The sequence below is a fragment of the Pagrus pagrus genome (assembly GCF_965226575.1).
Source record: "Pagrus pagrus genome assembly, chromosome: 4".
Taxonomy (NCBI): Eukaryota; Metazoa; Chordata; class Actinopteri; order Spariformes; family Sparidae; genus Pagrus; species Pagrus pagrus.
In genome coordinates this window covers 22,172,883-22,198,323 of record NC_140188.1, presented here as the reverse complement: position 1 = coordinate 22,198,323, position 25,441 = coordinate 22,172,883, and the positions used below count along the sequence as shown (strand labels likewise).

The window sequence follows — 25,441 nt, the reverse complement described above, 5'->3', positions numbered from 1 at the left end:
CCGAAGATACAACACACACTTCACTTCATTGATTATGCGCCCGAGCCCCTCTGAGCCCAGCTTTACAAGTGATGTCTTCCCCTCTTCGCCTTGCTCGCTCTCCTCATAGCTCCCATTTTCACCCTCTTGCTCAGATTTGGAGCCATTTACCTCACAATGGCATCAATATTTTAGTCCTCCTGGATGCGGAGACTTTCCTGTCTTTTTTTCGTACATTTCTATTGTTTCCCCTGGATAATGAAATGTTAATGTTATTTGGGCATGAGAGACATGCTGTAGACACGGGCCAAAGACAACCATGGCAGCTTTGTTGCAGAAATCAAGAAAACAAGGGCCATTGTATGGGTGGATCCTTTCTTAAAGCAAAAACAAAACAAAAACAAGAATTGAGAGCTGCTTTGATTTGGAGACTCTTTTCAGGTGGACACAATTTTCATTGTTTGATTTAAAATGTCTAAAAACAACTGGACCTTTGTTATATACTATATTTTGTTTAGTTGTGTACTATCATTGTCCCAAATGTTTGCAAAAATGTTCAGACCCAGAGAAATCCATCAAGGTTCAAGGTATGATTCATTTGGTCGCCTATCACCATAACTAGAGATTTAGAGAGTAAGGATGGAAGTCAGCGAGACTTAGGAAAACGTGAATAAAGCTTTAAAACATTAACTCATCAATGAACAATTCTGCCAGAGTCATGTCGATAGATTTTCATCTGCAATGGTGGTTATTTAACAACGAAGACAACAACTCCCACAATCCCACACCACTTAGGTCTTTTGTTTTGTTTTGATAGATAAACCTCTAGCAGCAATATTAGCAAAAAATCCCATGAAAACTCCAAAAACCAACAATGATTTGATCCTTCTAAGTATTTCTTGTGTATAAAACCTGTTGTATCTCATTCCTTACGAGCCACCGAGCTGCACCATTGTTAAAGAAATATCTAAAACCTTTATTACACCAAAAACAAACAATGAAGTGTATTTTGAGTGTATCCCACATATACTATCAGGCTGCCGTAAATATTCACCAGTGAGGAATCCACATCTGAAAATAGTCTCCAACCAGAGAACTGTGTATGCCTGTTTGACAGATTTTTGCTCAAATCTACAGTACACAGCTGTTTTAAGAAAATAAATGAAACACGTTTGTGTACGTGTATGTATTTGTGGGTTTTTTTATATTTGTTTCTAAGGAATAAATCTTTAATAGAAACAAAAAGACTTGGGGCCACAGACAGGATAAGGAAGTCAGAAGGTACTGAGAGAAAAACTAATGTACCGGTAGTTTTGTCAACTGTTTTGTCTTTTGGTAACAAAAATGTAGAATAATATTTTTTTCATTTGATACATACATACATTCTTAATCGTTGCAATTAATTTTACTTTTGCAGACATAAATATTCTGCTGTTACTAATATGCTGTTTATCAAGCTTTAACAGGATGTGATGGGACTAAATAGCAAAAAAAATTTCACAAAACATGTCAATAAAGGAAAAAAAGGTAAACAAGTCACATACTTTGGAGTTGCGGACATGGCAGCTCTGTGTATTATACAATATGGGGTCCATACACAGAGCATGCTGCTATTTCATGCTAGCTTTCAGCAGCTGTCTATTTCCATCCGATAGCACACTGAGAGAGGTATAAAACGCAGGCGCCAGGGCAGAGGAGGCTGAGCAAACAAACACGCCGAGAGGTGGGGAGAGAAAGGACAGATGTATTGAAAGCTGTTGAGTGATGTGTTTTTTCTTTATTGCTGTGCATACTGTCGGCGGAGAGAGAAGGGAAGACGGATATGCAGCAGAAAGAGAGAGAGAGAGAGAGAGAGAGAGAGAGAGAGGCGAGGTGTGTTTCAGTAAGAATACAATCCTTTCATATGGGTGTTAACCAGAACAAGGCCAGATTGTATACTTATGGAAATGTGGTACACACAAGTACGGCCACGAGAATACATACTGCAGAGTATATCTCTCTTTTCTCTTAAATTAAATTCACCATCAGTCTTTCAGCAGCATATTTCTGATTTGAAAATTGGATGGTAAAGAAAAAAACAGTAGCTCAAACGCTCAAGTTATTTTTGGACAAACCAAATTTTCCAAACAGTCTGTTGTCATTAATGGTTTCTCGCCACATCTATTTGGGCTTGATTTTAAAGAACTCAGATTATGGGTTATCCTGGATTATGCAAAGGACCCTGTGCACAAATACTTATCAGTTTCATTTCTTTGTCCTCCCAATGATATTCATGCCAAATCCCACAGCGCCGTATCTTTGCTCACAGCTGGCAAGTGTAACTAAAGGATTATGCAAGCAGCTTCTACAAGCAAATAGATTTCTCCCTACTTCAGAGGAAACTGCTAGTTATGCAGCGCCTATCTGTCCGCCAGGCATGCACAAAAACATGTCTCCCATTTTCTTTTCTTTTTTTCACTTGTTTTAACAGTGCATTTCAGAGGGAGATGAAGAGGAAAGAGGGGAACGAGAAACAGGAGAGTAAACAAAACAAGCACAGAACCAGGAGGTCTCACTCACTAACACTGTAGTCTATGTATGGGCACAGCTATTCTGTATCATTCAGCTGATTGTTCAGTAAACCACGTGTCTTCACCTCCATATTGAAGTGCTGAAACAAGACATCATAACTGGATTTGTATTAAAGCACATGTTTAGACAAGACACTGCCACCGCCTAAATAACCAGTCAACATGCAAGTATGCTTCTGGTGGACATGCACTGGTCCACCAAGCATCCGTCACTGCTACCCCCCCACCCCCAAACATGTGAGGTGACGCTTCAACTACTTCCTGTATGCAAATATTTCTGAAGGTTTCTTTCCCATATATGGTCCAGATCGAGCCTGGCCTATGATGGCACATTTCTGATTCTCCGCATGGCCTCCCTGCTGTCCCCGAGGGAGATGTGTATTAATTAGCATTGATCTGGAGCAAGAAAACACAGAGCAGATTGGGACAGGTCCAAGGCTATCACAGATACAGGAGCTTAGTTGAAATACAGCACAGAATACATTTACATTTTACATTTTAGCCAGTTAACTGACAGCCGCATCCAGAGAGATGCACCAGGAGTGCAACGGTAGGAACTAAAATGGCACTCAGTAGAGGCCCAACAGTCCCCTTTAATTCAATCAAGCCTAATCCAAGAGCAAGCTCAATAGCCCTGTATCACTCTAAAATTAAACCACCCATAACCGCTTAACCATTATTTCAGCTCACCAGATCAAGGATCAAATTGTACTCACTCAAGGATACCAGCCACCTAAATACACGTGATTTTTTCCATCAAGATCCATGCTTTGTTTCCTGAGAAATTAAGAAAAATGTGGGGGAAAAAACCCTATCTCACAATGTCAAAGACAGTGGGAAACAATTCTCAGATCTGTCCCTTTACCTGGATCTGCACCAAAAGTGAATGGGGTCTATTCTGGGCTGAGGCCCATCCTATGTTCAAGTTTCAGGGAAATCAGTTCAGTAGTTTTTGTGTAACATAACCTAACTCAGGTTTTATGCAGTCATATATAAACACTAAGACATGTTGCCATATTTGTTTTACAAACGAAGAATCGTTTAACTTCTTTAAGCATCAAGATTTCGGTCTCAAACTGTCTTCCTCAGATACTCCTACCACAGTCCTTTGTTTCTAATATCCTGCACATTACTCAGGGTCATAGTGCTGATCTAGGCTCCCTCACCTGGATCCTTTTGACCATTTTTCTTCTGTAATGACCTAAAAGCCATAACCTTAATGTTTCTAGATCAGCAGTCCTAATCGCAGACCCAAGACGCATTCCGCCTCTTCTTGCTGAGCAGGCAAGGCCTCTTTGAGCCATTAGGATCCAAACAGCTGTGAATGCCTTGTTATGCGCACAGCAGTGTATCAGTGGAGTCAGAGAGAGAGAGAGAGAGAGAGAGAGCTGGTAATATCTAATTCAGATAAAAAAATAAAAAAAAGGGTCCACCCGACATCTTTGTATGTGCGGCAAACTCAATTTAGGATTATTCCAGCCTCCTTCTCGTCACTCTTCCTGTCTGCGTCTCAGCCAGGAGGCCTCATTTAAAGTCTCTTCTTCCACACGCATTTTGTGCTCAAAATCAAATCCCTGAGAAAAGTTGTGACACAGCAGTTTTCATTGATTATCTCCAAACTTTTGTAATACAGTTTTATTAGAACCAAAACAGATTTCTGGGGTGTCATTATCCTTGATCTGATACTTCTCCATCTGTGCCTTCTAAGATGATCATATGCCCGAGAACGTTTTAAACATCTTGAGCTAAAAAACTGTCCGACTCTTCCTCGTTATACTGTAAATTTGCTCATTTAGGCTCGCCTTGTGCTAAGCCAATATGTGCACAGCGTTATGTGAGAGTGTGATTCAGCAGATACTGTGCTGTGATCATCAGCCAGGGACAACAGCAGCGTTTTATTTTGTAACAGCAAAGATTTTTAGCATATGCCCAAAACTGTGATGTACTGATGAGCAATGAGACACAGTGATAAACGACATGCATCATCAAGAACAGAAACCCACTCCATCGTCAGACAGAGTTGAATTATCAGATCAAATATATTTGCCTTTCTTTTTTTGGATGGTTGCTCATAAAAAAACATTTCTTTTTACTATTTTCTGACATTTGGGGTAGATTAATATATGAAAACAACTGTTAGCTATATTTGTTAGCCAAATTGGCTGGATAAGCATAAACTTTATATTGGTTAACAACAAGCCTAAAGGTCTATTCTGCCTTTCAATGCCGCTGGTTGCTCAATAGTTTCTCAGTCATCTGCAAAAAAGTCAGAGAAGAATCTCATCTACACACAATTTCCATTGTTGAGAGAGAATAGACGAGGAAGGAGAGAAAGAGAGAGAAAAGGAGAGTTTGGCTGGAGAAACAGACAACAATTACACTTGCCCTAGGAGGCCGAGGGAACCTGACCACGTTGCTATGGAAACTCAAGTACAGCAGAAAGTAACAGGAAAATCAATTCAGATTGAGCTTATCTCTCCCTCTCTCTCGCTCTCGCTCCCTTCTCATTTCACAAGGGCTACAAAGCACGTTTCCTCTCTGAATCACATTTTAACTATTGCCGCACTGATGCAGCACTAATCACAACAAACACAATGATTTCTTTTTTCCTTTTCATTCCCCTTAAATGAAAAATGTGGATTATAGTAACCAGAAAAAGACGTCTTCAAACACCTCTGAAATCGTATGAAAGAAAGATGCGGGCATGAATGTGTTAGGACTGAACACAAATCACCCTCTGTCTCAGGCACACCATTCATTCTTGCTCTTTCTTTCCCTCTTCACTCGCTCCCTCGGAGGGGCAACAGCAGCTGTATGCAGGTGATAAGCGTGTGCAGCGATGGGCGCTCGGCTGTGATTGGCTGCCTCAACTCCTACGCTGATGTGAAGATTGCAGGCTGCGTCTGTCAAAAGGCCACTCTGCTCGTGGTTGTCACCTCGTGACGTCACTGCCGCAAGTGACAGTTGGGCTGGCCACACTCTCAGCGCAAAGAGATTTAAATCGTTCCTCCTTTAATGTTTCTGCATGATGCATCCTCTTACACTTAAGAAGACAGGATGCAGGGTATTTTTAAATTATAAGTTACAGCATCATAATAACATCATAAAAGAACAGAGAGAGTCAGGTGATGACAGGAACTGACTCACCCATCCAGTCCCCTTTGTTTTCACCACAGCCACTTAGCAGCAGCCTGCAGGGAGTTTGGGTTTTGTTTGGATCTTAGACGTTGGCTGTAACAATGGCAAGGTGAGGTCAAAGACAGGCTGCAAGTATACTCAGTGTGTGTATGTGTGCGTGTTCTCAAGGCAAGTGGAGAGAAAACGAGCCTTGAACAAAAATAATGATGCTTGATGCCTCATACATCAAGAAAGAGATAGAGGGTCACCTTGCAGTGAAGTCAGCTGGTCATTTGCTACTGAGGAAATCAATCTGGAGAGCGATTTGTCACAGAAATCACAAGAGAAGTCGACTGACACTGACATGATGAAGTATGACTGTGTAGTAATTCAATATTTCCTTATTACTTTATCTGTGATTACGTATACATTTATCACGCTCAATATTGAAAAAATGTTCTTATTAATGTCCTTACACCGAAATCATGATTTGGGTTACCCTAGTCAGTTTTTTCTTCCAATCCGGCCCCAAAGTCAACCTGTATTCTCAAAAGGGAGTAATTTAGTCAAGCGTATTTCAATGTAATTTTGTACCAAAACTGCTAAATTTGCCAACAAGAGCAGTCTTAATCCATCTTGATACAGTTCAGACCCACATCAGTACAATTCACATATAAAACCTACACGACAAGCTCAATAAGCTCCAAATATCTAGGAGCACTCTTTTCGGTCAATTCATCGATTAGTCAATTGACAGAGATTAAATTGCCATTTTTTAAAGTACGTTCCTGCAAGACCACAGCAAAGTTAAAATTTTTGTTTTGAATTTCTATTTTTCCTCTTGTCACAACGTTGTGCTTACGGTCAGGGATAGGAAAACATCATGGTTTGGCTTAAAGCAACAAACACGGCTCGAAGTTTCCTGAGGACTCGTTAAAAACACCCGGTTTTGTTGCCACAAACAGCTGCTTTTACACTTACAAATGTCAAAACGCTGCCTCGAACTGCGGTAATGCTTGGCAGCCTTGTACCTGTAACTTCACCACAGTCTCCTCGACCTCCTGATATGAAAGTGAGGTAATAAAGATGTTATGCTAACATGATATGACACACATGACAAATGTCAATATGGTACATGGCCAACGACATGTATGAATAAGCGTATCCATGGTTTGCAGAAACATTACCTGCTAACATTTTATCCTGGTGCCTAGGCCGGGTCTTTGGGTTTTGGACTGTTGGTTGGACAAAGAGAAGCCATTTGAAGATGTCACTTTGGGCTCTGAGAAATTGTGATGGGCATTTTTCGCCCTTTTTTGACAATTTATAGACTTAACTGTTGATTGTGAAAATAATCCACTGATTTATCGATAATGGAAATAATCATTAGTTGCAGCCATATCTGGTCGACAAAAAAGTTAAGTTAAAAGATATAATTAAGATTTTTGCTTCCAGAATAATTATATGATATGATAATTATATAATTATAATTATATAACATTTCATCAGGGTTATGAATTTCAGACACTGGAAAATCCTCTCCATAGTTTTCACCGGCTGAGTGAACGTTGTTGTGTAAAATCAGTAATTTACCATTTTAAGATGACATGTTCTGAGACAAATCTATAATGCATAGATCCATAACGTGTTTTGTGATGAAAGCACCCGATTATATCTCCTCCTCTGATTGGTGTCCAGCAGGTGCCCTAAAACCATGATCATGTCTAATCAGTGTTACAGATGCCCAGCAGGAGGGCACGGGCACCGAGGCTCTGTGTGAAAGTTTAAAGAGGCTCAAAGTGATTTACTGTATTTCTCTAGATTTACCACCCTGGGAGCAGAATAAGACCATGTATTAATCCTTGATTGGATGGAAGAAAAAATGGAGTGAAAAATCCCTATTAGGTCAGCAGAGTGATTTGAGTTATTAAGTGCCTTTTTACTCTAATCAGTCACTTTTAAGATGGGATCAGACACTGTGGTAATATGGGGTGTGATTGAGCACACCAGTTTGTCTCTGTTTCCCCCAGTGCTTCAGTTGGGAACATATGGGAGGGGTTCCTCCGTGAACCCTGCCACCTGTCACTGACACGCGCAGTCGCCGTGCAGGAACAGAGGGAGTTTGCACCTACACAGCCACAGTCTTCCAACAGCCAACATCCAGGAGAGTTTATAAACAGAAATTAATTGCTTGTTCCGGCTGTAATTAGCTCACACCATGCTTATTACTAATCTGTGTCTTGGCCTGACGCCAGGCGAGTTCTGGCCCGGCTCCAGTCCAGTTTCAACACAGTGTTGCTCTACAGTAATCCATAAGCTCTGGCAGGGTAGACCCGTTCCACTAACTGGGCTTTACTCAACTGTACACACATATTTTTAACTTTTGGTCATCATATTAACCTCTTCTATTAATGTAATGCATTGTCTATAAATTTATAGCCCTAATTTTCATTTTGTAATGTGCTGATTTCGTAACAAAATTGTCCACAAGAAGGTTAAACTGGATGTAGTGTTGACATTCTGCACTTTTCAAATGTATGAGCCATGTGCAGACACCCCAAATGTATGAAACAAATGCAGGACATTACTGTAAACCAGATTCCTGCACTGTACCGACAGCACACTCAACCAAGACAGCGCTTATTTAGGCTTCTGTCTTCAATCCAAGTCGAAAAACAAAGGGGCATCCCCATCACAGAAAGCCAAATTGCCTATTAAAGATGAGAGCGTGTTCAGTCTCCCAGTGCGCCCAGCCATCACCACCCTAATCATTCCCTGCCTAAACAGCCTAATGGCTGCCATATTGCTACTGTTTATTAGTAAACACTGATGGAAGAGTGCCCGCTTCAACAGTTGTTGATTTTGTCTATCCGTATGGAGTATCAGCTGGGAATCGCAGCCACCGTGCCAGAACGCTGTCTGCTGTTCAGTCTCCCGTCACTAAACAGATTGCTTTATTGTTTTATGTGCATAGTGATTAGGATGTCAGTAGATGGCATAATATAACACATAAACCTGAGATAAAGCGTTAAACAAATTTGAGTGCTGAGAACAGCCTCTCTTCGGGTATTTAAACTTCACTAGATTGTTCCACTGATTTATTATAAAAGAGAATGTGAAAGCAAGGAAGCATTCGAATGCTCATTGTATTCTGGCATAAAATTACAAGTCTGTGCCGCAGCCTGTGAGCTAGAAGGACACTCCGAAGATGACCTTAGGTTTAAGATGCTTTTGGGAAGCCCGCTCCGAGATCGATTTCCCTCCATCTCTGTCTCAGTAACCCTTCTATCGATCCTTATCAAATATGTATCACGTCCTCAAGCCTTCACCACAGCTAAGATGGAGACTTCAAACAGCTCAGAGAGAAAAAGGAGAGCTACGTTTCTTTCTTTCCAAATGGCAAATCTCACAGCAGGGGGAAGATGTGAAACCAAAATAATAATGTTAAAAAAAATGCTATAAATGTGAGCCATACCACGACATATAATAAAATAAAAATGTAATCTCAGCTATTTCAAAGGCTTTTGAAATAACACTGAACGAATGCTATCCTGAAGCGAGCCTTACAAAAGACAGTGGGTTTAGTCTTCTACAAAAGGCAACAGAGAGACACACTGTGCACACAATACATGTAGAAAACACCCCCCAACTATCTCTGCTCAAACCTCACTTCTTACTAAAAGGGTCTTGTCTTGTCCTCTTCCAATTCCCCAAACTCCCCTTCACACAGCGCTCGTATGTTGCAAATGCACAAAATGCATCCTTCAGCTCATGTTCCCATAATTCTCTGTGGCAGCAGCATGATTAATGCACACAACTATTGATTTTTTTTTCTTTGCTCTTTTTTTTTCTTTCTTTCGGGAGAGTGCCCACCCCCAACCCCCAACCCCAAACACCTCCTACTTGACAGTATCACTCTTTGCACCCTGTCACTCACACACACATTGAATATATATCTCAATGAAAATAAATGCACGATTACTGCACCTTAACACACACGCTGTACGAACAATAAGCACCCCCGTCTTCCTCAGCTTTCAGGCAGCTGTGTGTGAGTGGACTGGGAAAAGGGGTGCAGTGAAAGACAAGGGTCAGCATTTCACTAACTGCTGATCTGTGTGGGAGGAGGAGCGGAGGGGGCAAAATGATAGGCTGTGTTGTTTTCATAGGGTTTCACTGCAGGATGGGTGGAGTAGTGTGCAAAAAACATGCATCCATGCACCAACACTCAGATGCATATGTGTATAGTACATTTGCATGCATATGCGTGTACACTATCTAGATCTTCCTCTGAATTGCTAAGAGGCAACTCCAGCTCCTGAACAAAAGGATCAACAAACCATGTTTGCGTGGGGAGAGAGCTGAAATCTGGCGAGAGATGGAGAACGAGAGGCAGACATGGTGTGAAGGAAAACTGACTGAGGGTAGGAAAGTGGGATGAAGACAGGGGGAAAAGATCATGTGGCTAATGTGACGCAGTCCGTTGTTTACCAAAGAAAAAGCCTCGCCCACTCTCCTCCTCTCCACCTTGCAAATCTCCTCCTTCTCAGGCTCTTGTTTCCCCAACTCTCTTCTCACTTCCTTCCCTCTAATCGGCCATCTCCTCCTCTACATTTTTTTTGCATCTTCTTCCCTCGCAAGCTCATTTCTACTACTGTGCCCTCCTTTCAAGGTTGGCCTGACTTTGGGCGTGTTGAATTTACAGCCCTGTCTCCGCCTGCCTCTCAGTGCCCTCACTGTCAATCTCAGTGAAAGATGGAGGTGGTGGCACATCACTGGCATGATAAATTCCTGCTGAGCAGTGATCCTGTAAACCAAACACCTACAGTAGCCCGTTTGAAGACATCCTTAACATTCCAGCGACTGAGCTGGTGGCTGGTTAAGACTGTGATTCTATTAGCAAGCAAACTGTTTAATTAGCCTCTATAAGCACTCACAAGAACCCATGAGAGAGGAGTGAGCAGAATGCGTGAGTGAAGAAGCACTTTCATCGCTTAAATGCTAAACGCACAGCTGGGAAGCAGCCGACACGAATGTGACCGAGAAATGTAACTGTAGATTTTTTTTATTTTTTCCTTTACTGATGCCGTGAGTATTGGAGGGACTTATTTGCATAAAGCAAATAAAAAAAACAGCATTTTCCACGCAGGAGGAAATTGACTGGGGCGCTGTGCCAAGCAGGTTATGCAATGAGATGAGAAGAGAGGAGAGAAGGCCGATAGTCAAGGCCAGTGGAGGAGGATGTAAAGGATGGGAGGACGAAGAGGAGAGGGGAGGAAGAGTAGAGAATAAAAGGAAACAGCAGAAGAAAAGCAAAAGGTGAGAAGGAAAAGTGAGAGGAGGGGAGAAGATGCACTGACTGACCTCTTAAGACTGTGACTCTGTATTGTTTCCAGTGTGAATGCAACATAAACAATGTCAGATACTATTGTTAAAAACATATATCACGACCTATGTACAGGATATACAAGAATATAAAACTCACCTCTCAACAGTTGGTGTGAAATGAACAAGGTGAAGTCGGTCTGATATCATGTAACATGCAATTTCATACCATAATACCTATATATATATATATATATATATATATATATATATATATAATCATTAAAAAATACAGACATGGTGTCATCTGATTTTAGCTGAATGAACAAACCAAATAACAGATAAATCAAAACATGGATGCAAAAAAATAATTCCAAAAAGCTGTCTGATAAAGCAAAACTATAGAGTCTCGCACTTTATATTATAATATTTTCCCAACCCTTAGTCAAACATAATGCATCCATACAAATATTAAATGGATGGAATAGCAAGATGGAGGCATATCCAGGAAGCAGGAGTGGCTTACGGAGTCACCCCTCTCCACCCGCCATCACTGAGCGTGCGTCTCAACACAGACCAAAGCCTCTCGTCCTCCTCCATCTCCTCCTAATCTCCAGCCTGAAGAGATGAAAGGCCTGCATGTTTGTTCCAAGAAGGAAACCCTCTCCACGCCAGAGGAGACCCCTCAGCCTCCATTCCTCTTTTCTTCTCGCTTTTTTTCTCCCCATCTCACCTCTCCTCACCTTTTCTCTCTTTTCCTGTCTTCTCCGGGGGCGATATACAGGTCGCCTGTCCAGCCGGCACTTCCTTATCTGTACTGTAGTTGTGTTACCCACAAGAGGAGGAACTGGATGATGGTGTTTGTCCATTTTTATTTGATTAATCTACAGATTATCTGTCATTTTAATGTATTATTTGTTTGTTATGTCAGCAAATACCACAATGCCCATCACAAGTTCCTAGAGTACATGGTGACATCTTAAAATGTTGTTTTGTCCAATCAATAGTCCAAAACGCAAAGACATCCAGTTTACAACCATAGAGGGCTAAGAAATCCAGACAATATTCACATCTAAGAAACCACAGATTGTGAAACAGTGCATACAGCAAGTAAGACATTATGACTGAAATTAATATTCAATTTTGAGAAAAAGTTTTTTCTAGTTTAATTATGACCAGCACCCCTGTCTTTATTAACATTGTGTGTTTCATCAACAAACCCCAACCTTAATAACATCCTGAATAACATCCAGCTTTCCCTATTGTCACAAAATCTAATTTGTGGTATTGTCCCATGATTCATTTCAACTGGATCGGTGCTGGTCTCCAGTATTTGCACATTGCCTACACTTACAGAACAACATTTAAATGGATGCAAATGTTGACATATGCACAAAAAAGCTCTGAGAGCAGCACTGTGTGTCTCATTTGCTACAGAGCTTATGTTGACTCCACGCTAATGTTGCTTATACATCCAAAGAAGGTAAGAAAAGTCAACAAGAACTCACTGTGTAGGGAATGTACACACAATCGTACACACTAGGTAAAGAGGTTAATAATCTCTGCAGCTCTGAGCAGACAGATTACAACTAATACTGCACATTAGGAGGACTCAAACAGCCTAAATGTTACTGCAAGTCGACACAGAATTCATGCTCAAATTGCACGCTTCTTAAAGAAGTGCGCAAGGTCTCAGTGACATGTTGTTTGCAGCTCATTCCATGTCTAAGCACAAGTTTTGTTGAAGCCCTTCTTTGCGACCAAGGCTGCCCAGCTCATTACGCTGCCTCATTTCATGAATGATGACAGACAAAAGGTAGGCAGATGGAAAAACACAAAACCATCCCAGCTCCATCCCTTTTTCAAAAGCATGGCCACTTGACACGCAAAAGAAACTAAAGCAGACACAAGCATGTGCACACTACATGTGACACCAACACCAATACACACATGCATTTAAATAAAGGTTCACCATATAAAATCCTGGCAACAACACAGTAGGACACAGCTCAACTCCTCCCCGCTCTCTCTTTTTTTTTTTTGGCCCTTTCATCTCTCTATTAGCTTCGTCAATTGTTTATCAAAAGCAGCGAAGAGGCGATCGGAGCCGGGCATTTGAAAGCTTGTGCTGCGTGATGCATTTTAAAATTCATGACGGGTTAATGGTATGTTAGTGGCAACATTAGGACCCGGCGAGCTTGCGTCATGCTCATTCACATTGAAAACAGGCCGCTTCAAATGACTACTAAGCAGTCCTCATTCTGAGAGGTAATTCATATTGTAATTAACTTTTCAATCACAGCTGATTAATTAAGACAGGCCCTGGTCTGTAATTATGCATCTATTTTTGACCCTAATGCGAATCAGTGGATATTCAAAGATTTTCAGCAGGCAGTTTCCTCTCAACGCGAAAGTTACGGATCTTAAAAAGCACATTTTAACCTGACGATACCTGACACACATAATCAATGGTGATCAAATTTTTTAGATGGTTCAGGGTATCTAAACTGTGGCTCTGGCAGTGACACTATCCACCTAATTTCATCATCTTGGTTACTTTGCGTCTTTACAAAGAGAAATATCTCAATTGTTCTTCCTCACATTCTGATGCACAATGCGAGGGTAGGGAAGTGCGCTTGATGTTACCGTTCCCAACAAAAAAACCTGAGATTAATAATTCAGCGCGGCTGTGGGATAGCTTTATTTTGTGTCCACTGAGACCAAGTCTTCTTTCATGAAAAATGTAACATAAAAGGAAAAAAAAGAAAAGCGGGGCTGGAGAAGGAGTCGGAAAACTAGGCTGGGTCAAACTGCACCCGGTTGCCAATGTCAAGCCCTGTTGCTATCCTTATGGTCGCTCGCTCACGCACAAACACACATCTTTCTAACCCCCACTCCTTGAGTAAACACACCCTCTCCATAACAGTGTGAGGTGAATCCGCTCATGCATCAGAATCGACCATCAAATATTTATCATGGAGCAGCAGTGATTTTGACAGTGTGCTCATGCTTTTGACAGCACTCGCCTGCTGCAATACTTATTGGAGTAAACACGGACAATCCAATATCGTTGTTCTTTTGAACGCTTGCAAAAGAACTCAAAAGAAGACAGAGCGTACAACACAACCCATCAAAACTACACTGCATATCCTATAGGCTTTCAGACCTGCTGTAAAAAAAAAAATGGTAAGACACCATTGTGGATCAGTAAGAGCTGATTTAGGAAATGATTGGCAATGATTGGTTTTTCAAAATAAAAGCATGACACACAAATGCATAATTCACAGTCCATGCATAAGGAGATGGCTTTGTCCTTACCCAGGCCAACACACCTTTGCTTTTGATAAACATAAACTGTAGGGAGATACACTAAAGCATTTTATTCTCATAATGGATACTTTTCAGGCTAAGTCAAGACAAACATCATCCCTGGACCTTGTCTACACGAATTACAATTACAGATTGTGATCATATCTGCACGCTGCATGTTTGCCCGCACTCCGTGACATTAGGCGACATCTTCAACCAGCGGCTCGCAGCGAGTAACTCGAGTAACCTCGAGTAAGCAAGTTGCTGGCATGGATCAGAAGACACATCTTCATGCTTGAGCAGACGCATTTAAAATGCCACCAAAACACCGTCCCAGATTCTGCCCTCAGTCAAATGACATCAAGTGCTCACTTACAGGTCCCTGAACGCCCCAGTATGAAGCGAAATCAGCCAGCGGGCAGTACATGGAGCAATCAGGAGATAAGCATCCCATTTAACTTGAGTAAAAATCCAACCCGCAGAACGTTCTGGTGTCTTGCGTTATCGTGCTGTGCCACTGGATTCAAACAAGGAGGGTAACTAGGTCAATGATGCTCTGTAAACTGTTCCACTTTACCCCTTGCTGGACTCAAAATGGAGTTGGCTGAGGTGGAGTGTGCATAGGAGAGAGAAGCTCAGTGATTCAATGTGACAGTTATCAACATCCTCTGGCTAGTGAGAGGACAGGGCTGCGCAGAGCCACAGAGCCCCGGTAATGGCAGACTACGACAGTAAACAGGTAAGAAGATGACTCACGGTGAAACAGAACATAGTGTCCAAAGAGCGCGGAGCAGAGCAAGGAGGGGGGCCTGGGATAAATAGTCTAAAGAAAGCAACACACTTCTTCCTCTCCATTCCACATATTCGTCTTTAACTAAAACGTCTTGTTAAAAGTTACAAACGTGCTCATTTTAACATTAACGCTGGCATAACACTCTATACAAAGTATTTAAGTATGACTTACCTGAGCTGAGTGAAACAGTGTCTTTCTCCCATGATACAACAGTGACGTAGGCCTCGACAGAAGCAGGGATAATGCACTTGAAGACGGCTACACTGCCTCTCATAGCCTTCTGGTCAGCCACTCTGACCGTGTAGGGTTCCCGTGAGACTATAGAACAAGATAAAACATAAATACATGTCAAGTCTCATTCGTAAAAGACCAATTGAGTCATTATATACTTCTTTTTCATTTTTAGTGGCAGGGTGAGTCCAGCTTGAGACCGAGGATCAAGCTCTGATTTTGTTGAACTTGAACCCCCCTGAAGTGGATAAAGCTGGTCATTTAGCAAGATCATGTCAAGCCTCTACAATCCAAATGGAGAAAGTTTCATTATTTTGGTGACAAAAAAGCATTACAGAAGCACAAAATAATTGTGGATCATATGGCAATCATAATATCTGTCAAATTAATCACAATATGATATTATATCATGCAGACATAAATCATGTATTGATTGATAAAACATACTGCTACACAACGCCCTCCTCTGTGGACTCACCAGCTTTGATGTGGACATCCTGACTCCGTATCTTGCCAGAAGGGTTCTCGGCAGTGCAGTAGTACGTGTTGTCGTGGATCAGCTTGCTGAAGCTGGATGGCAGGAAGTTGAAGATCTGGAGGGTTCCATTGGGGTGGACGTGGCGGATGCCGGGGACATCGTAGATCTCCTCGCCGGTCGCCAGATACCAGCGAAGCGAGGCAGGCGGCGCGCCCCCAGCAGGACAGGGCACCGAGGTCCCTGTGGTGCTGGCAAATACTACCTCTTGCAAAGATGCATTGACAAAGTATAAGCTGGAATGTAGGTCCTCACTGAAAACTGCAAGAGAGGAAACACAGGAGGGTTACTGTTAAAACCATTTAGTGTATTTGCATCATTTTTATTATGTTGTAGTGTTTTTAAGTTAGTGCACTTATGTGGTGGTTTTTCATCGTGTCACTGTAAATAAAGTTTCAAAGAAACGTCTTGAATGTAATCTGGATCAGAGAACTTAAAATGAGGAAAACATTTGCCAAAAATGTATATTCCTCTTTGTTCTTCTTTGTTCTTCTGGTATTTAAGTAGGAAAATGTTAATTTAAAATCTTAGAAATGAGAAAGCACAATCAGTATCCCTCTGGAGTCTTTCACTTTAAGTGCTTCTATTTATGGAACATGATCAGTAGTTTTAGATTCATCAATGTATTCCCATCCCTGGGACGTCGGGAACATTAAATTAACATAAACTACTATCAATTATGAAATAAGGTCGGTTGCCTCGATTAAGTTCGAGCTTTAATTCAAGCCCACATCACAGTAAAGAGAGTGGCGTTAAATGCAGTTTGTGTGGGATCATTCTCTAGAGAAGAAGGGGGTAATAAATGTCAACCTTGGACCAATTAGCTCTGTAGTGATCTACAGCTGATTTCAGATGAAGACCACCCGTGTTTGCAGTCCCAGGCTCTGTATTTGAGAGAGCCTGCATGTGTTTTTGTATTCCAGGCAAAAATACTTGTAATGTACAATATCTGTGTGTGTATCTCTCTTGCCATCTCAGCCTGGTGACGAGCCCAGAGGCTGTGCACTAAGTGGCTTACAGTGGCACTGGCAGCTGGCTCGGACCCTCCCCGGGGAGAAAACATTTTAGCACTTCATAAATTCCTAACAAGGTTTCAAATTGCAGACGTTTCCATCCTTTTCTCTGCTCCAGCAGCTCTCCACCAGCAATGAGACACTCCAATGACCTGCTCATGTCCACACGCACATCCACACAACACTCATTTGCTGTTACAAATTAGGAATACTTTTTCAAAATGATTAGCACGCTAAAGATCAATACTGCAGCATTTTCTTTTTTACGAGAATTTGTTGACATATTGGAAATCTGGACATTTGCATCATTTCTGAAATGCAACAACTCTCTCCTGTGTTACAGAAACTGGCAATGCATTCAAATAATGTGGCATTACTGTGGGGAGTTTTCATCCACATCAACAAGGATAAACAGAGGGGGACATGTCCACTAATTAATGTCTGGGTAAATGCATAATTATGCTGTGAAAGATTAATGATGGCTATGAAACCAAATTACACAAAATATATTTATATTGTTTTCGTCAGGATTATTTTTGTGCGCCTCAATCTGAATTAGCAGAGGTCACCAAACTCCACGTTGTCATACGAATGAGACAGACACAACGCAAGTTTTCCTGCCCCGACAGATGCAACTAAACTATAAATGCAAAGTCCTGAAGACAGGTCTAATCTCCCAAATAAGCGGAAACACCTGTGTGGATTTACCATGGTATCACTGGGGCTTAAAAAGGATTTATTTTTCACTTAATCACTTAATATTTCTTCAGGAGGGGGAAAAACCCAAGATGGATGTGTGGACATTATCTTAGGATGTTCCCCCTGTGGCTTGGCTGCTGTGGTGGAAACTAACAAAGTATAGGCTACATTTACTCAGCTACTGTTTTATTTTGAGGTACTTGTAAGTCCATATTTCTGTTTCTTTGCTAATTCATACCTCAACTTTGGTTGTGCCTTTTTAGTTTAAAACTCCATCTCTTCTCCATGAGGGGGGAAAATATTATGAGCAAATTGAAATAATAAAATAACCTAATAATATAACCTCTGTAAGGGGTAATTCAGCATAATAATAACCTTTCGTTGACTGAAAACATTACTTTTCCTTCAAATACTTGCACATTAGTGTACATTTTACTGACAATACTTCTTTTCATTGTGGTTTTACTACTTTTACTTAAACTACTTCAACTGCTGGGCTAAAGTTAGCTTGACCTAGCAAACGTTTTAACTAATACAATAGCGGGCTAATGTTAGTTAACTGGCTAGCATAAACGTTAGCATCAGGCAAATAGGTCAAAAACAGAAAATGTGCATCCATTTTACTTGTATTTAACGTCTCGGGCGTTTGCAATATTTTATAATACATTAGCTAAGTGAAGGGACAAACAAACCTGTGGCATCCTTGTCTTTCTTTGAGCTACAGTAGCAGCTCCTGACAGGGAGGAGGACGTTTAGCTGTTTGACAACAGCTGCGTGTCTGTCACTCATCAAAAACACACCGTGACGCAGCTGCTAACATACAGCTCAATAACACTGCTGAAGTGATGAAATCATGCGTACTGAAACTTTGCAAAAATAAAAAATGTAGTCATGATATTGTCATATCAAAACATTGAGATTGTGTTTACATATGCAGCTGTTTTAAGTATCCTACCGGGTCTTTTCTCCTCTTTTTCTCCTCTCACCAGCCTGCAGAGACACTGTGGCCAACACCTGCAGCACAGCTTGTATCACGGTGTGAGGCCTAACTGATGAGGTGACTTTTAACCAGGATAGAAATGTTCACGTCCACAAGGAGTGACTGGTAGGAGCTCCAACCAACAGGCCTAACTGTCGTCATCACACTTTGCTGTTAGAGAGCTGATACTTGAATGCAGTTAAGAAAAAGACCATAAAGTATGCAGCTAAAGTGTAATCATCTCCTTCAACTTGTCAGCTATGATGTGGCTGTAGGGCAGCCTACAAGTACAAAATCCATCTATTTGTTCACCTGCCTATGCTGTGTGTCCGTGTATGTCTGCAGATTTCATTTGCTAACGATGCACATCCCTGACTCACTGCCGTGCAGAGCTGTTTGTTACATCCATCTGTGGATGTATGCATGTACAATCTGTCTATCTGGTTCCCACTATCATTCTGTTTACAAGATTGATAACTTCAGTTGTCGTGTGAATGAATCTCTGAAAAGCTGAACGTTTTTATCTACGTTTTTACTCTGAATTTTTTGAACTGACCCTAATCCTCGTGGCAATGACTCTTAGGAGCAATATTTTTGTGCTTTGACAACCAGACACAAGGTAGATCGTGTGAACTTCACAGAGCATACTGCATACGAAACACACTAGCCCTGACTAACGCTCGACTTAAAAATAAAAAAATAAAATTTAAAGAAGTATATATGCTCCCTGCAGAGGAAACTTTTGTATCCACTCGTGTACAGTCTCTTTTTTACATCAAAAAAGTTTTAGCCAATTTGAATCTTTTACAATGCGGTGGGATAGGGTGCTGGGTTCTCAGTGGGTCTGTGGCACCGGCCAAGATGAAAATAATACATCAAAGTCATATTAAATTCTGATTCATTCTCTTTTTTCCAGCTGGCACGGGGAGTATCAATCTTCTCGGTGCTCTGTTGATAATACAGACTGGATCCATGAGGGGACTGTTCATGGACGGTGCTCAAGGTTAGCGAGAAGGAGACAACACTTTGAAATCACTAGCGTCTGTATATTCAAACGCGCAGCCTTTACTGGCGTTTTCTTTGTCGATGAAATGTGAAATGTGCTGGTGATTATACTGAATACACTTTGTAAATGTGACTCATGTATCAGTACAGTAATACCTCAGCTAAATGTGAGATCCTGCTTTGATGATATCCTCATATGGAGGGGATCTGGGGTAGTAAGTGAAGACTAAGACTATTTTGAAAAAAACAAAAGCAATCCAATAAGAAAAAAAACTCCTGCGACGGACACAACTGGCACACATCAAAGTTTTCAGCAAATACAATTTGGGTACTTCGTTAATTGATACTTTGAACATCACGGCGCCACAATAGCAAATGGCTGGAGAGAAGTAGATCAAAGAAGTGTGTGGTTGCTTGCAAAGCTTCCATTCTGTGCAAGCATCGGAGAAATTGGATTAGGATTTATGTCATGGCTGTTTTGATATTCGTCTATTTCACATATTAAAAGTACGTGAGAGCAACTCAATTTAGACTGGCTGAGTGATAGCGAGATTGATTTAATTAAAAAAAGAAATGGACTCTGGTGGAAGGGTGCATATCACTGCGCTACTCGTTTTCCTAATTGACTAAGCTCAGGAGCCAGACCACAAATGGTCCGGTGACGCAGGTACATCACCCCGTCAGACCTCACAAAGAGCACCGTGTCATGCCCCAACAAACGGCCTCGGGGCCCAACCACTTACTACATTGCCCGAGAGGAAATCAGTAATTGGCATAATTTTTCATGAGCTCAAGCGTAAGGTGAAATAAATGACACTGTTCAATAATGCATTATATGCATCTATAATTGACTATGATTTTTTTTGTCCAAAGGGATATCTTCAGGGAGGACGGAAGAAAGAAAAAAAGCTGTTTCATTTAAATCTTTCAGTTTCAGGGCGAGCAGGAAAGTGCTAGAAATAAAAAGCAACCAAAACTACCAATCTGAAAAACATGTGTGGCTCTGGTAAACTTATTTTATTACTTTTCCCATTTTAAAATGGTTTTCTTTAAATCTCGGCCTTACAGATCAGACTGCACTCACTATCATCATTATAGAGACTCCACATTAGTACAGTTGTCTTTTGCTGCTATTTCCGGTGTTCATACACCGACTGACTTACGAACCAACTGTATCATGGATATTCAGTTAATAACTTTTAGTATTTAGACAAGACGACCAGAACCTTTTAGCTCTGTTTTGGTCTCCATCAACACCAGAGGGGAATTTTTGGATCTTTAGCTGCTAAATGCTCCACTATGTTCACCAGCTAGTCACTGTGTCTGTCCAGCAGCAGCAGTACAGTGGGTTTTTGGGCCTAAACAGCTGCCTGTAGAGTAAGGCTTAGGTCAGAAAACCAAAACAGTGAGTGACGAGATGCCAAATCAATCTCTGGGGGCCTTTCACATCACACAGTCATTTGTGCATGTGCAAGTATTTTGCTTATAAAGTAATGCGTTAGTTTTGTCTGTCCAAAAAGAATAAGTCAGTGTGGTCCAGAGCTTTTAACCACTAGAGCTACAATCACACACCTCCACAGTGGTTGACTAGCTAAGAAGATATTGTATTTTGTTTAATAGCACTTTGACATCTGCTTTTAAAGAGCAGAGCAGCAGTCTGAGTGTTTGAACCTGAAATCCTCCCTTAGACTGTCGTATCAAACAGTATGAAGTGACTGCTGCATTACATAGCTACATTACTGTATATTAATACTGTAACTGCTTGGCATTTATAAAAGTTTGAACAGAATGATTCACCTTGAACCTAGACAGACTTATTTATGCCATTTGTACCAGAATAAGGCAAAAGTAGGCTAGGAACCAGACAAATCTCCGGTTCAAACAGATTTCCCTCCGTCCACGTTGTGTCGAACCAGTCCCAACCAGTTGTCTGATATGAGACAGGTTTCATAGACTGACTTTATATACAGTCTATGGTTTGATTCGATGTTTTATAAGCTCATGCTTTGAGCAGGAGTAGTGGGGTTCAGATACATGAAGCGGGCTAGGGGAAAGTAAACTTTCGCTTATTTAGCCTTAGTAGTCCACCGCAATCTGTTGCTAAACAAAGTTAAGGCAAGAAATAAGCAACAAAGTAGTTTAATCTTCACTCAAATTACATCTCCAAGGCCTAACTGACTTCTGTAAGATAAGAGCACTGTTGCACTGCCGGTGTTTCGGCTTAACGAGTGACCGTGTTGACAGGGTGACTTCAGGCCGAATGCGTCTGTGGATACTATGGATGGAAGCTAGCATGCTTGTAGCTGTAGTGTTGATTTGACAACATTATGACACCACCAGTACAAGCTACGCAGGAGCCTAACACATAAGTAGCCTTTGTTAGTGGTGGTTTTTCAACCTGAAGATGTTTCATCACTGAAATTTAGTGTAAACTTGTTGCTTTTTAAAGTATTTACACTCTGGTGATATGTTATTCACAATTTGGTTTGTGAAAGCAGCCGCAGTAATGTTCCCACAGAGTTACTGTACAATATGACAAACAACACCTATGGTTCAGCATCATCACAGGACTGTGATCCTTCACACAATAGAGCTGATCAGTTGACAGGGTGTAACCAACCATGACAGTGTGCTTTCAGAGCCACTGGGGCGCTTCATTTAAGTAAACGTGCAATCAATGCCGATGGGAGCAAACAGCAGGTAAAGATGAATTCACTAACCGGCTGTTTGCTGCATCACAAGAAGGAAGAAGTTGCCACACAGATCATATTTTCAATCTTGTATTCACAGCTCAGCTATTATTGGGGGAAACTTCCTCTCAGACACCTGATCAAAGCGTGTCAAAGTCACGTAGAGTTGGTCTCATCTCATGTACCTGCAGCATTAAGTGATTGGTCCCAGTGCCACGTGGGAAACTGGTGACAACCTATTAACTCTCTCTCCGTAGTTATACATATTCCGTCTTTCATGCCGCCGCTGGCTTTTTTCATGAACACGCTCTGACGTGGGAGGAAGAGAGAACAGCAGAGAGCAAACACGATGAGGCAAAGAGAGAATCAGAGAGACAGTGGGATTGATTCAGCTTCCCATATTTCAGAGGGCACTCGCGTTGCATCTGTTGAGCGAGCAGAGCCATTGTCTGAGTTGTCATCGCCACGGTAGGGGGACTCAGCTCCGCATGGCAGCGTGGCACCGGGTGCTTCACAGTGACAATGTGACAGCAGGAACTCTGGGTAATTAAAGCAGCTCTCTACTCTGTGCCCTCAGGGCAAGCCTGCCTGGGACGTGGAGATCATACCTGGCTCGCTCATATTTAAGAGTCACAGTAGCCAGAGCAATTTTACACTTTAACAAATTCCTATTTCTGCACTGTGGATTTAGCAGCATTGGTATGATGTATGCGGCGCTAAACACATGTGATCACACTGTGTTCACAGCAGCTAAACACAGGAGTTTGACCTTTGCATAACCCAAATTTGAAATGTGCAGGTATTATCTTTTTCATTTGAAATACATTATTATTTTTCTTTCAAATAAAGAAATAGTGGAAATTCCTATTTTTAACCGAGAACATTTACCAATGAACATGAAGATAACATACAGCAGCTCTGAGACAGGCAGACAACAACCACTCAGGGCCAAGCAGTCCAGTATGAGTAAGCATTCCCACTGATCTGATCTGCCCAGAGGCAATACACCATGCACGGAAGTTAAATGACTGTCTTCCAATTTGCTCTCATGAATATTAAGCAGTGCTGTGACAGTAGAAAGGGTTGGCTGTACGCAGGCTGCTGATCCACACCGACAGATCTGTCCTCTGATGTCTAGGAGGGGCGGGAATCGCTAAAACGAGGCCCCCACAGCAGATGAGCCTCCTCCTCCCCGGTCTATTTTCATGTCTTAAATGGGCCAGAGTGGCTGCCTGTCTCATCAAGGGAAGCCGGAGACCCTGGACTGTTTCTCACTTTAGTAAAACTGAGCGATAAAGACATTGATGTCTAAATTATGCTCCTGCTGCTGATGATAAGTGCACGAGAGAGGATCTGATGAGGGATTATACTGTAGCAAACTATAGCAGCTCCCTCTGCTGCTGCTGCTGCTGATGATGAATAAAAACTTCCACTGGCACGAATCTAATATTGCTATGTGATGTTAGTGTAGGGAAACTCGTGTCTAATAAAGTAAATAAAACAAAGGTTACATTCAAAATGTGGCATAGATTTACTGCTTTTCACCACACGCACCTCCAAAATGCTGCTGATCTACAGTAGCTTTTGCAATTAGAGTAAACGTATTATAGTTATTTAAAAATTCAACACCTGCAATCTTACCTATTAATTAAAATAATCTTCTAATTTTACTCAGAACTGAGGAGAGGAGCGCTGTGATGATGCCTCTCCTCAACCTCATTAACAGGAATGAAAACTAAGTATTTATAGAAAGCTAATGCTAATCCTTTTGACAAACAGTACTCTGGGAATATATTTATGAATACTTTTTATGGTTGATTTATTCTTGTGAGGTGCATCCTTTCTGGTTTGCCTCATAAAGCAACTCACAGACTGCCGAAAAGATAAGCCTGGTGGACATCACAACAACCATTAAGATTACTTTTCAAGAAAATGTGTTTTTGTAAAGACACATTAACTGATCAAACTGGCTTTGATGATGGGTTTGTTTGGGAATCAAAGTCTGACATTTGTAACATAACTAATTACTAATTTTCAATGTTTAAATAAAATGTCAGTATCTAGCACTACATTGAAATGAGTATCAAGGTTACATCCAGGAAAATGCATCAAATGGTGATGCCTTGAATGCATTTCTTTCACAACTTGCTGTAATTTACCCACACAGGTTTGTTATCTTCAGAAATGTTATAACCTTAAATAGAGTCTAAGATAATAAGGTTTGAACAATGCTTTGCTGCACAGTGTGCTGAAACAATAGACCCTTGTTGAGTCTACAGTATCTGAAAAGGTTAAGGACGAATTAAAGGTTAAAAGGTTAAGTAATCAAATAAGACAACAGAAATGTACTGTCACAAACTTACCATGCCATCCCAATAAGATTATACTAACAGAAAGCACACAAAAATACAGACTCATCACCCAGCCCGAGTCTGGGATACTGCCGAACACGTGGCAAACATAAATGTCATCGGATGATTTAAAGCTGGGGGTGGTAATATAGTAGAAACCAGCAAGAGTAAGCCAAACTTTGATAGTATCCAACCAAAAAATCCCCAACCTCGCTTCAGCCCTCCCTCCAGAGCCACTCCTCCAAAACACTCATGAAGGTGTGCTGCCTGTCTACACAGACACCGACTGCAGTGATATGTGCATTAGCAGCTAGTTGCTACGTTCAACAAGCTCTGTTAGCTTTTTCTGCATAATAATTAAAAAAATAAGCATCTCTGTTAAATGCCATAATCATATAAACACAAGCAAAGTAGCAGTCACAAACATACCTCAGTCCAAAAAGAGTTAGTGGCTGAGCAGGTCAGTTGCTGCTGCCACAGCTCTGTTCTTTGGCTCAGGGGCGGTGTGCTTTGTGCTACCGGGTTAGCTAGCTGCTGAACAACAGGCACCTAACATTGTCATAATGAATGTAGTCAATGAACATGACTATTGTTAGTACTCACAGCTGTCAATGTTGGCTGCATTTTCTCTCCCGTTCTTGCGCGACTAGCTCACTAATAGCTTTACCGATACCTCCGTAGCCTTGTGGAAGTTTCCCATCATGCACAAGAGTGCGTGTAGGCAGGCAGGTACGAAGGTAGACAGACAGGTAGCCTGTTCAGTCTTTTCATGCAAGCCAAATAAAACAATTAGATGAGCTGATTAGAGGCCTGCAACAGCCAGATAATGGATTTTCTTTAATTTG

The 25,441-nt window shown here is 41.4% G+C and overlaps 1 protein-coding gene across 4 annotated transcripts in view; it reads right to left on the bottom strand.

Moving 5' to 3' along the window:
• dscamb (Down syndrome cell adhesion molecule b) overlaps positions 1-25,441 on the bottom strand; it is a 126,597-nt gene that overhangs the window by 89,906 nt on the left and 11,250 nt on the right. For all 4 annotated transcript variants that reach the window (XM_084350154.1, XM_084350156.1, XM_084350155.1 and 1 more), the window contains exons 2-3: positions 15,803-16,120; positions 15,265-15,411 (exon numbers count right to left, since the gene is read on the bottom strand). In XM_084350154.1, the coding sequence (XP_084206280.1) occupies positions 15,265-15,411; positions 15,803-16,120 (465 nt within the window). The remainder of the gene's footprint in view (positions 1-15,264; positions 15,412-15,802; positions 16,121-25,441) is intronic.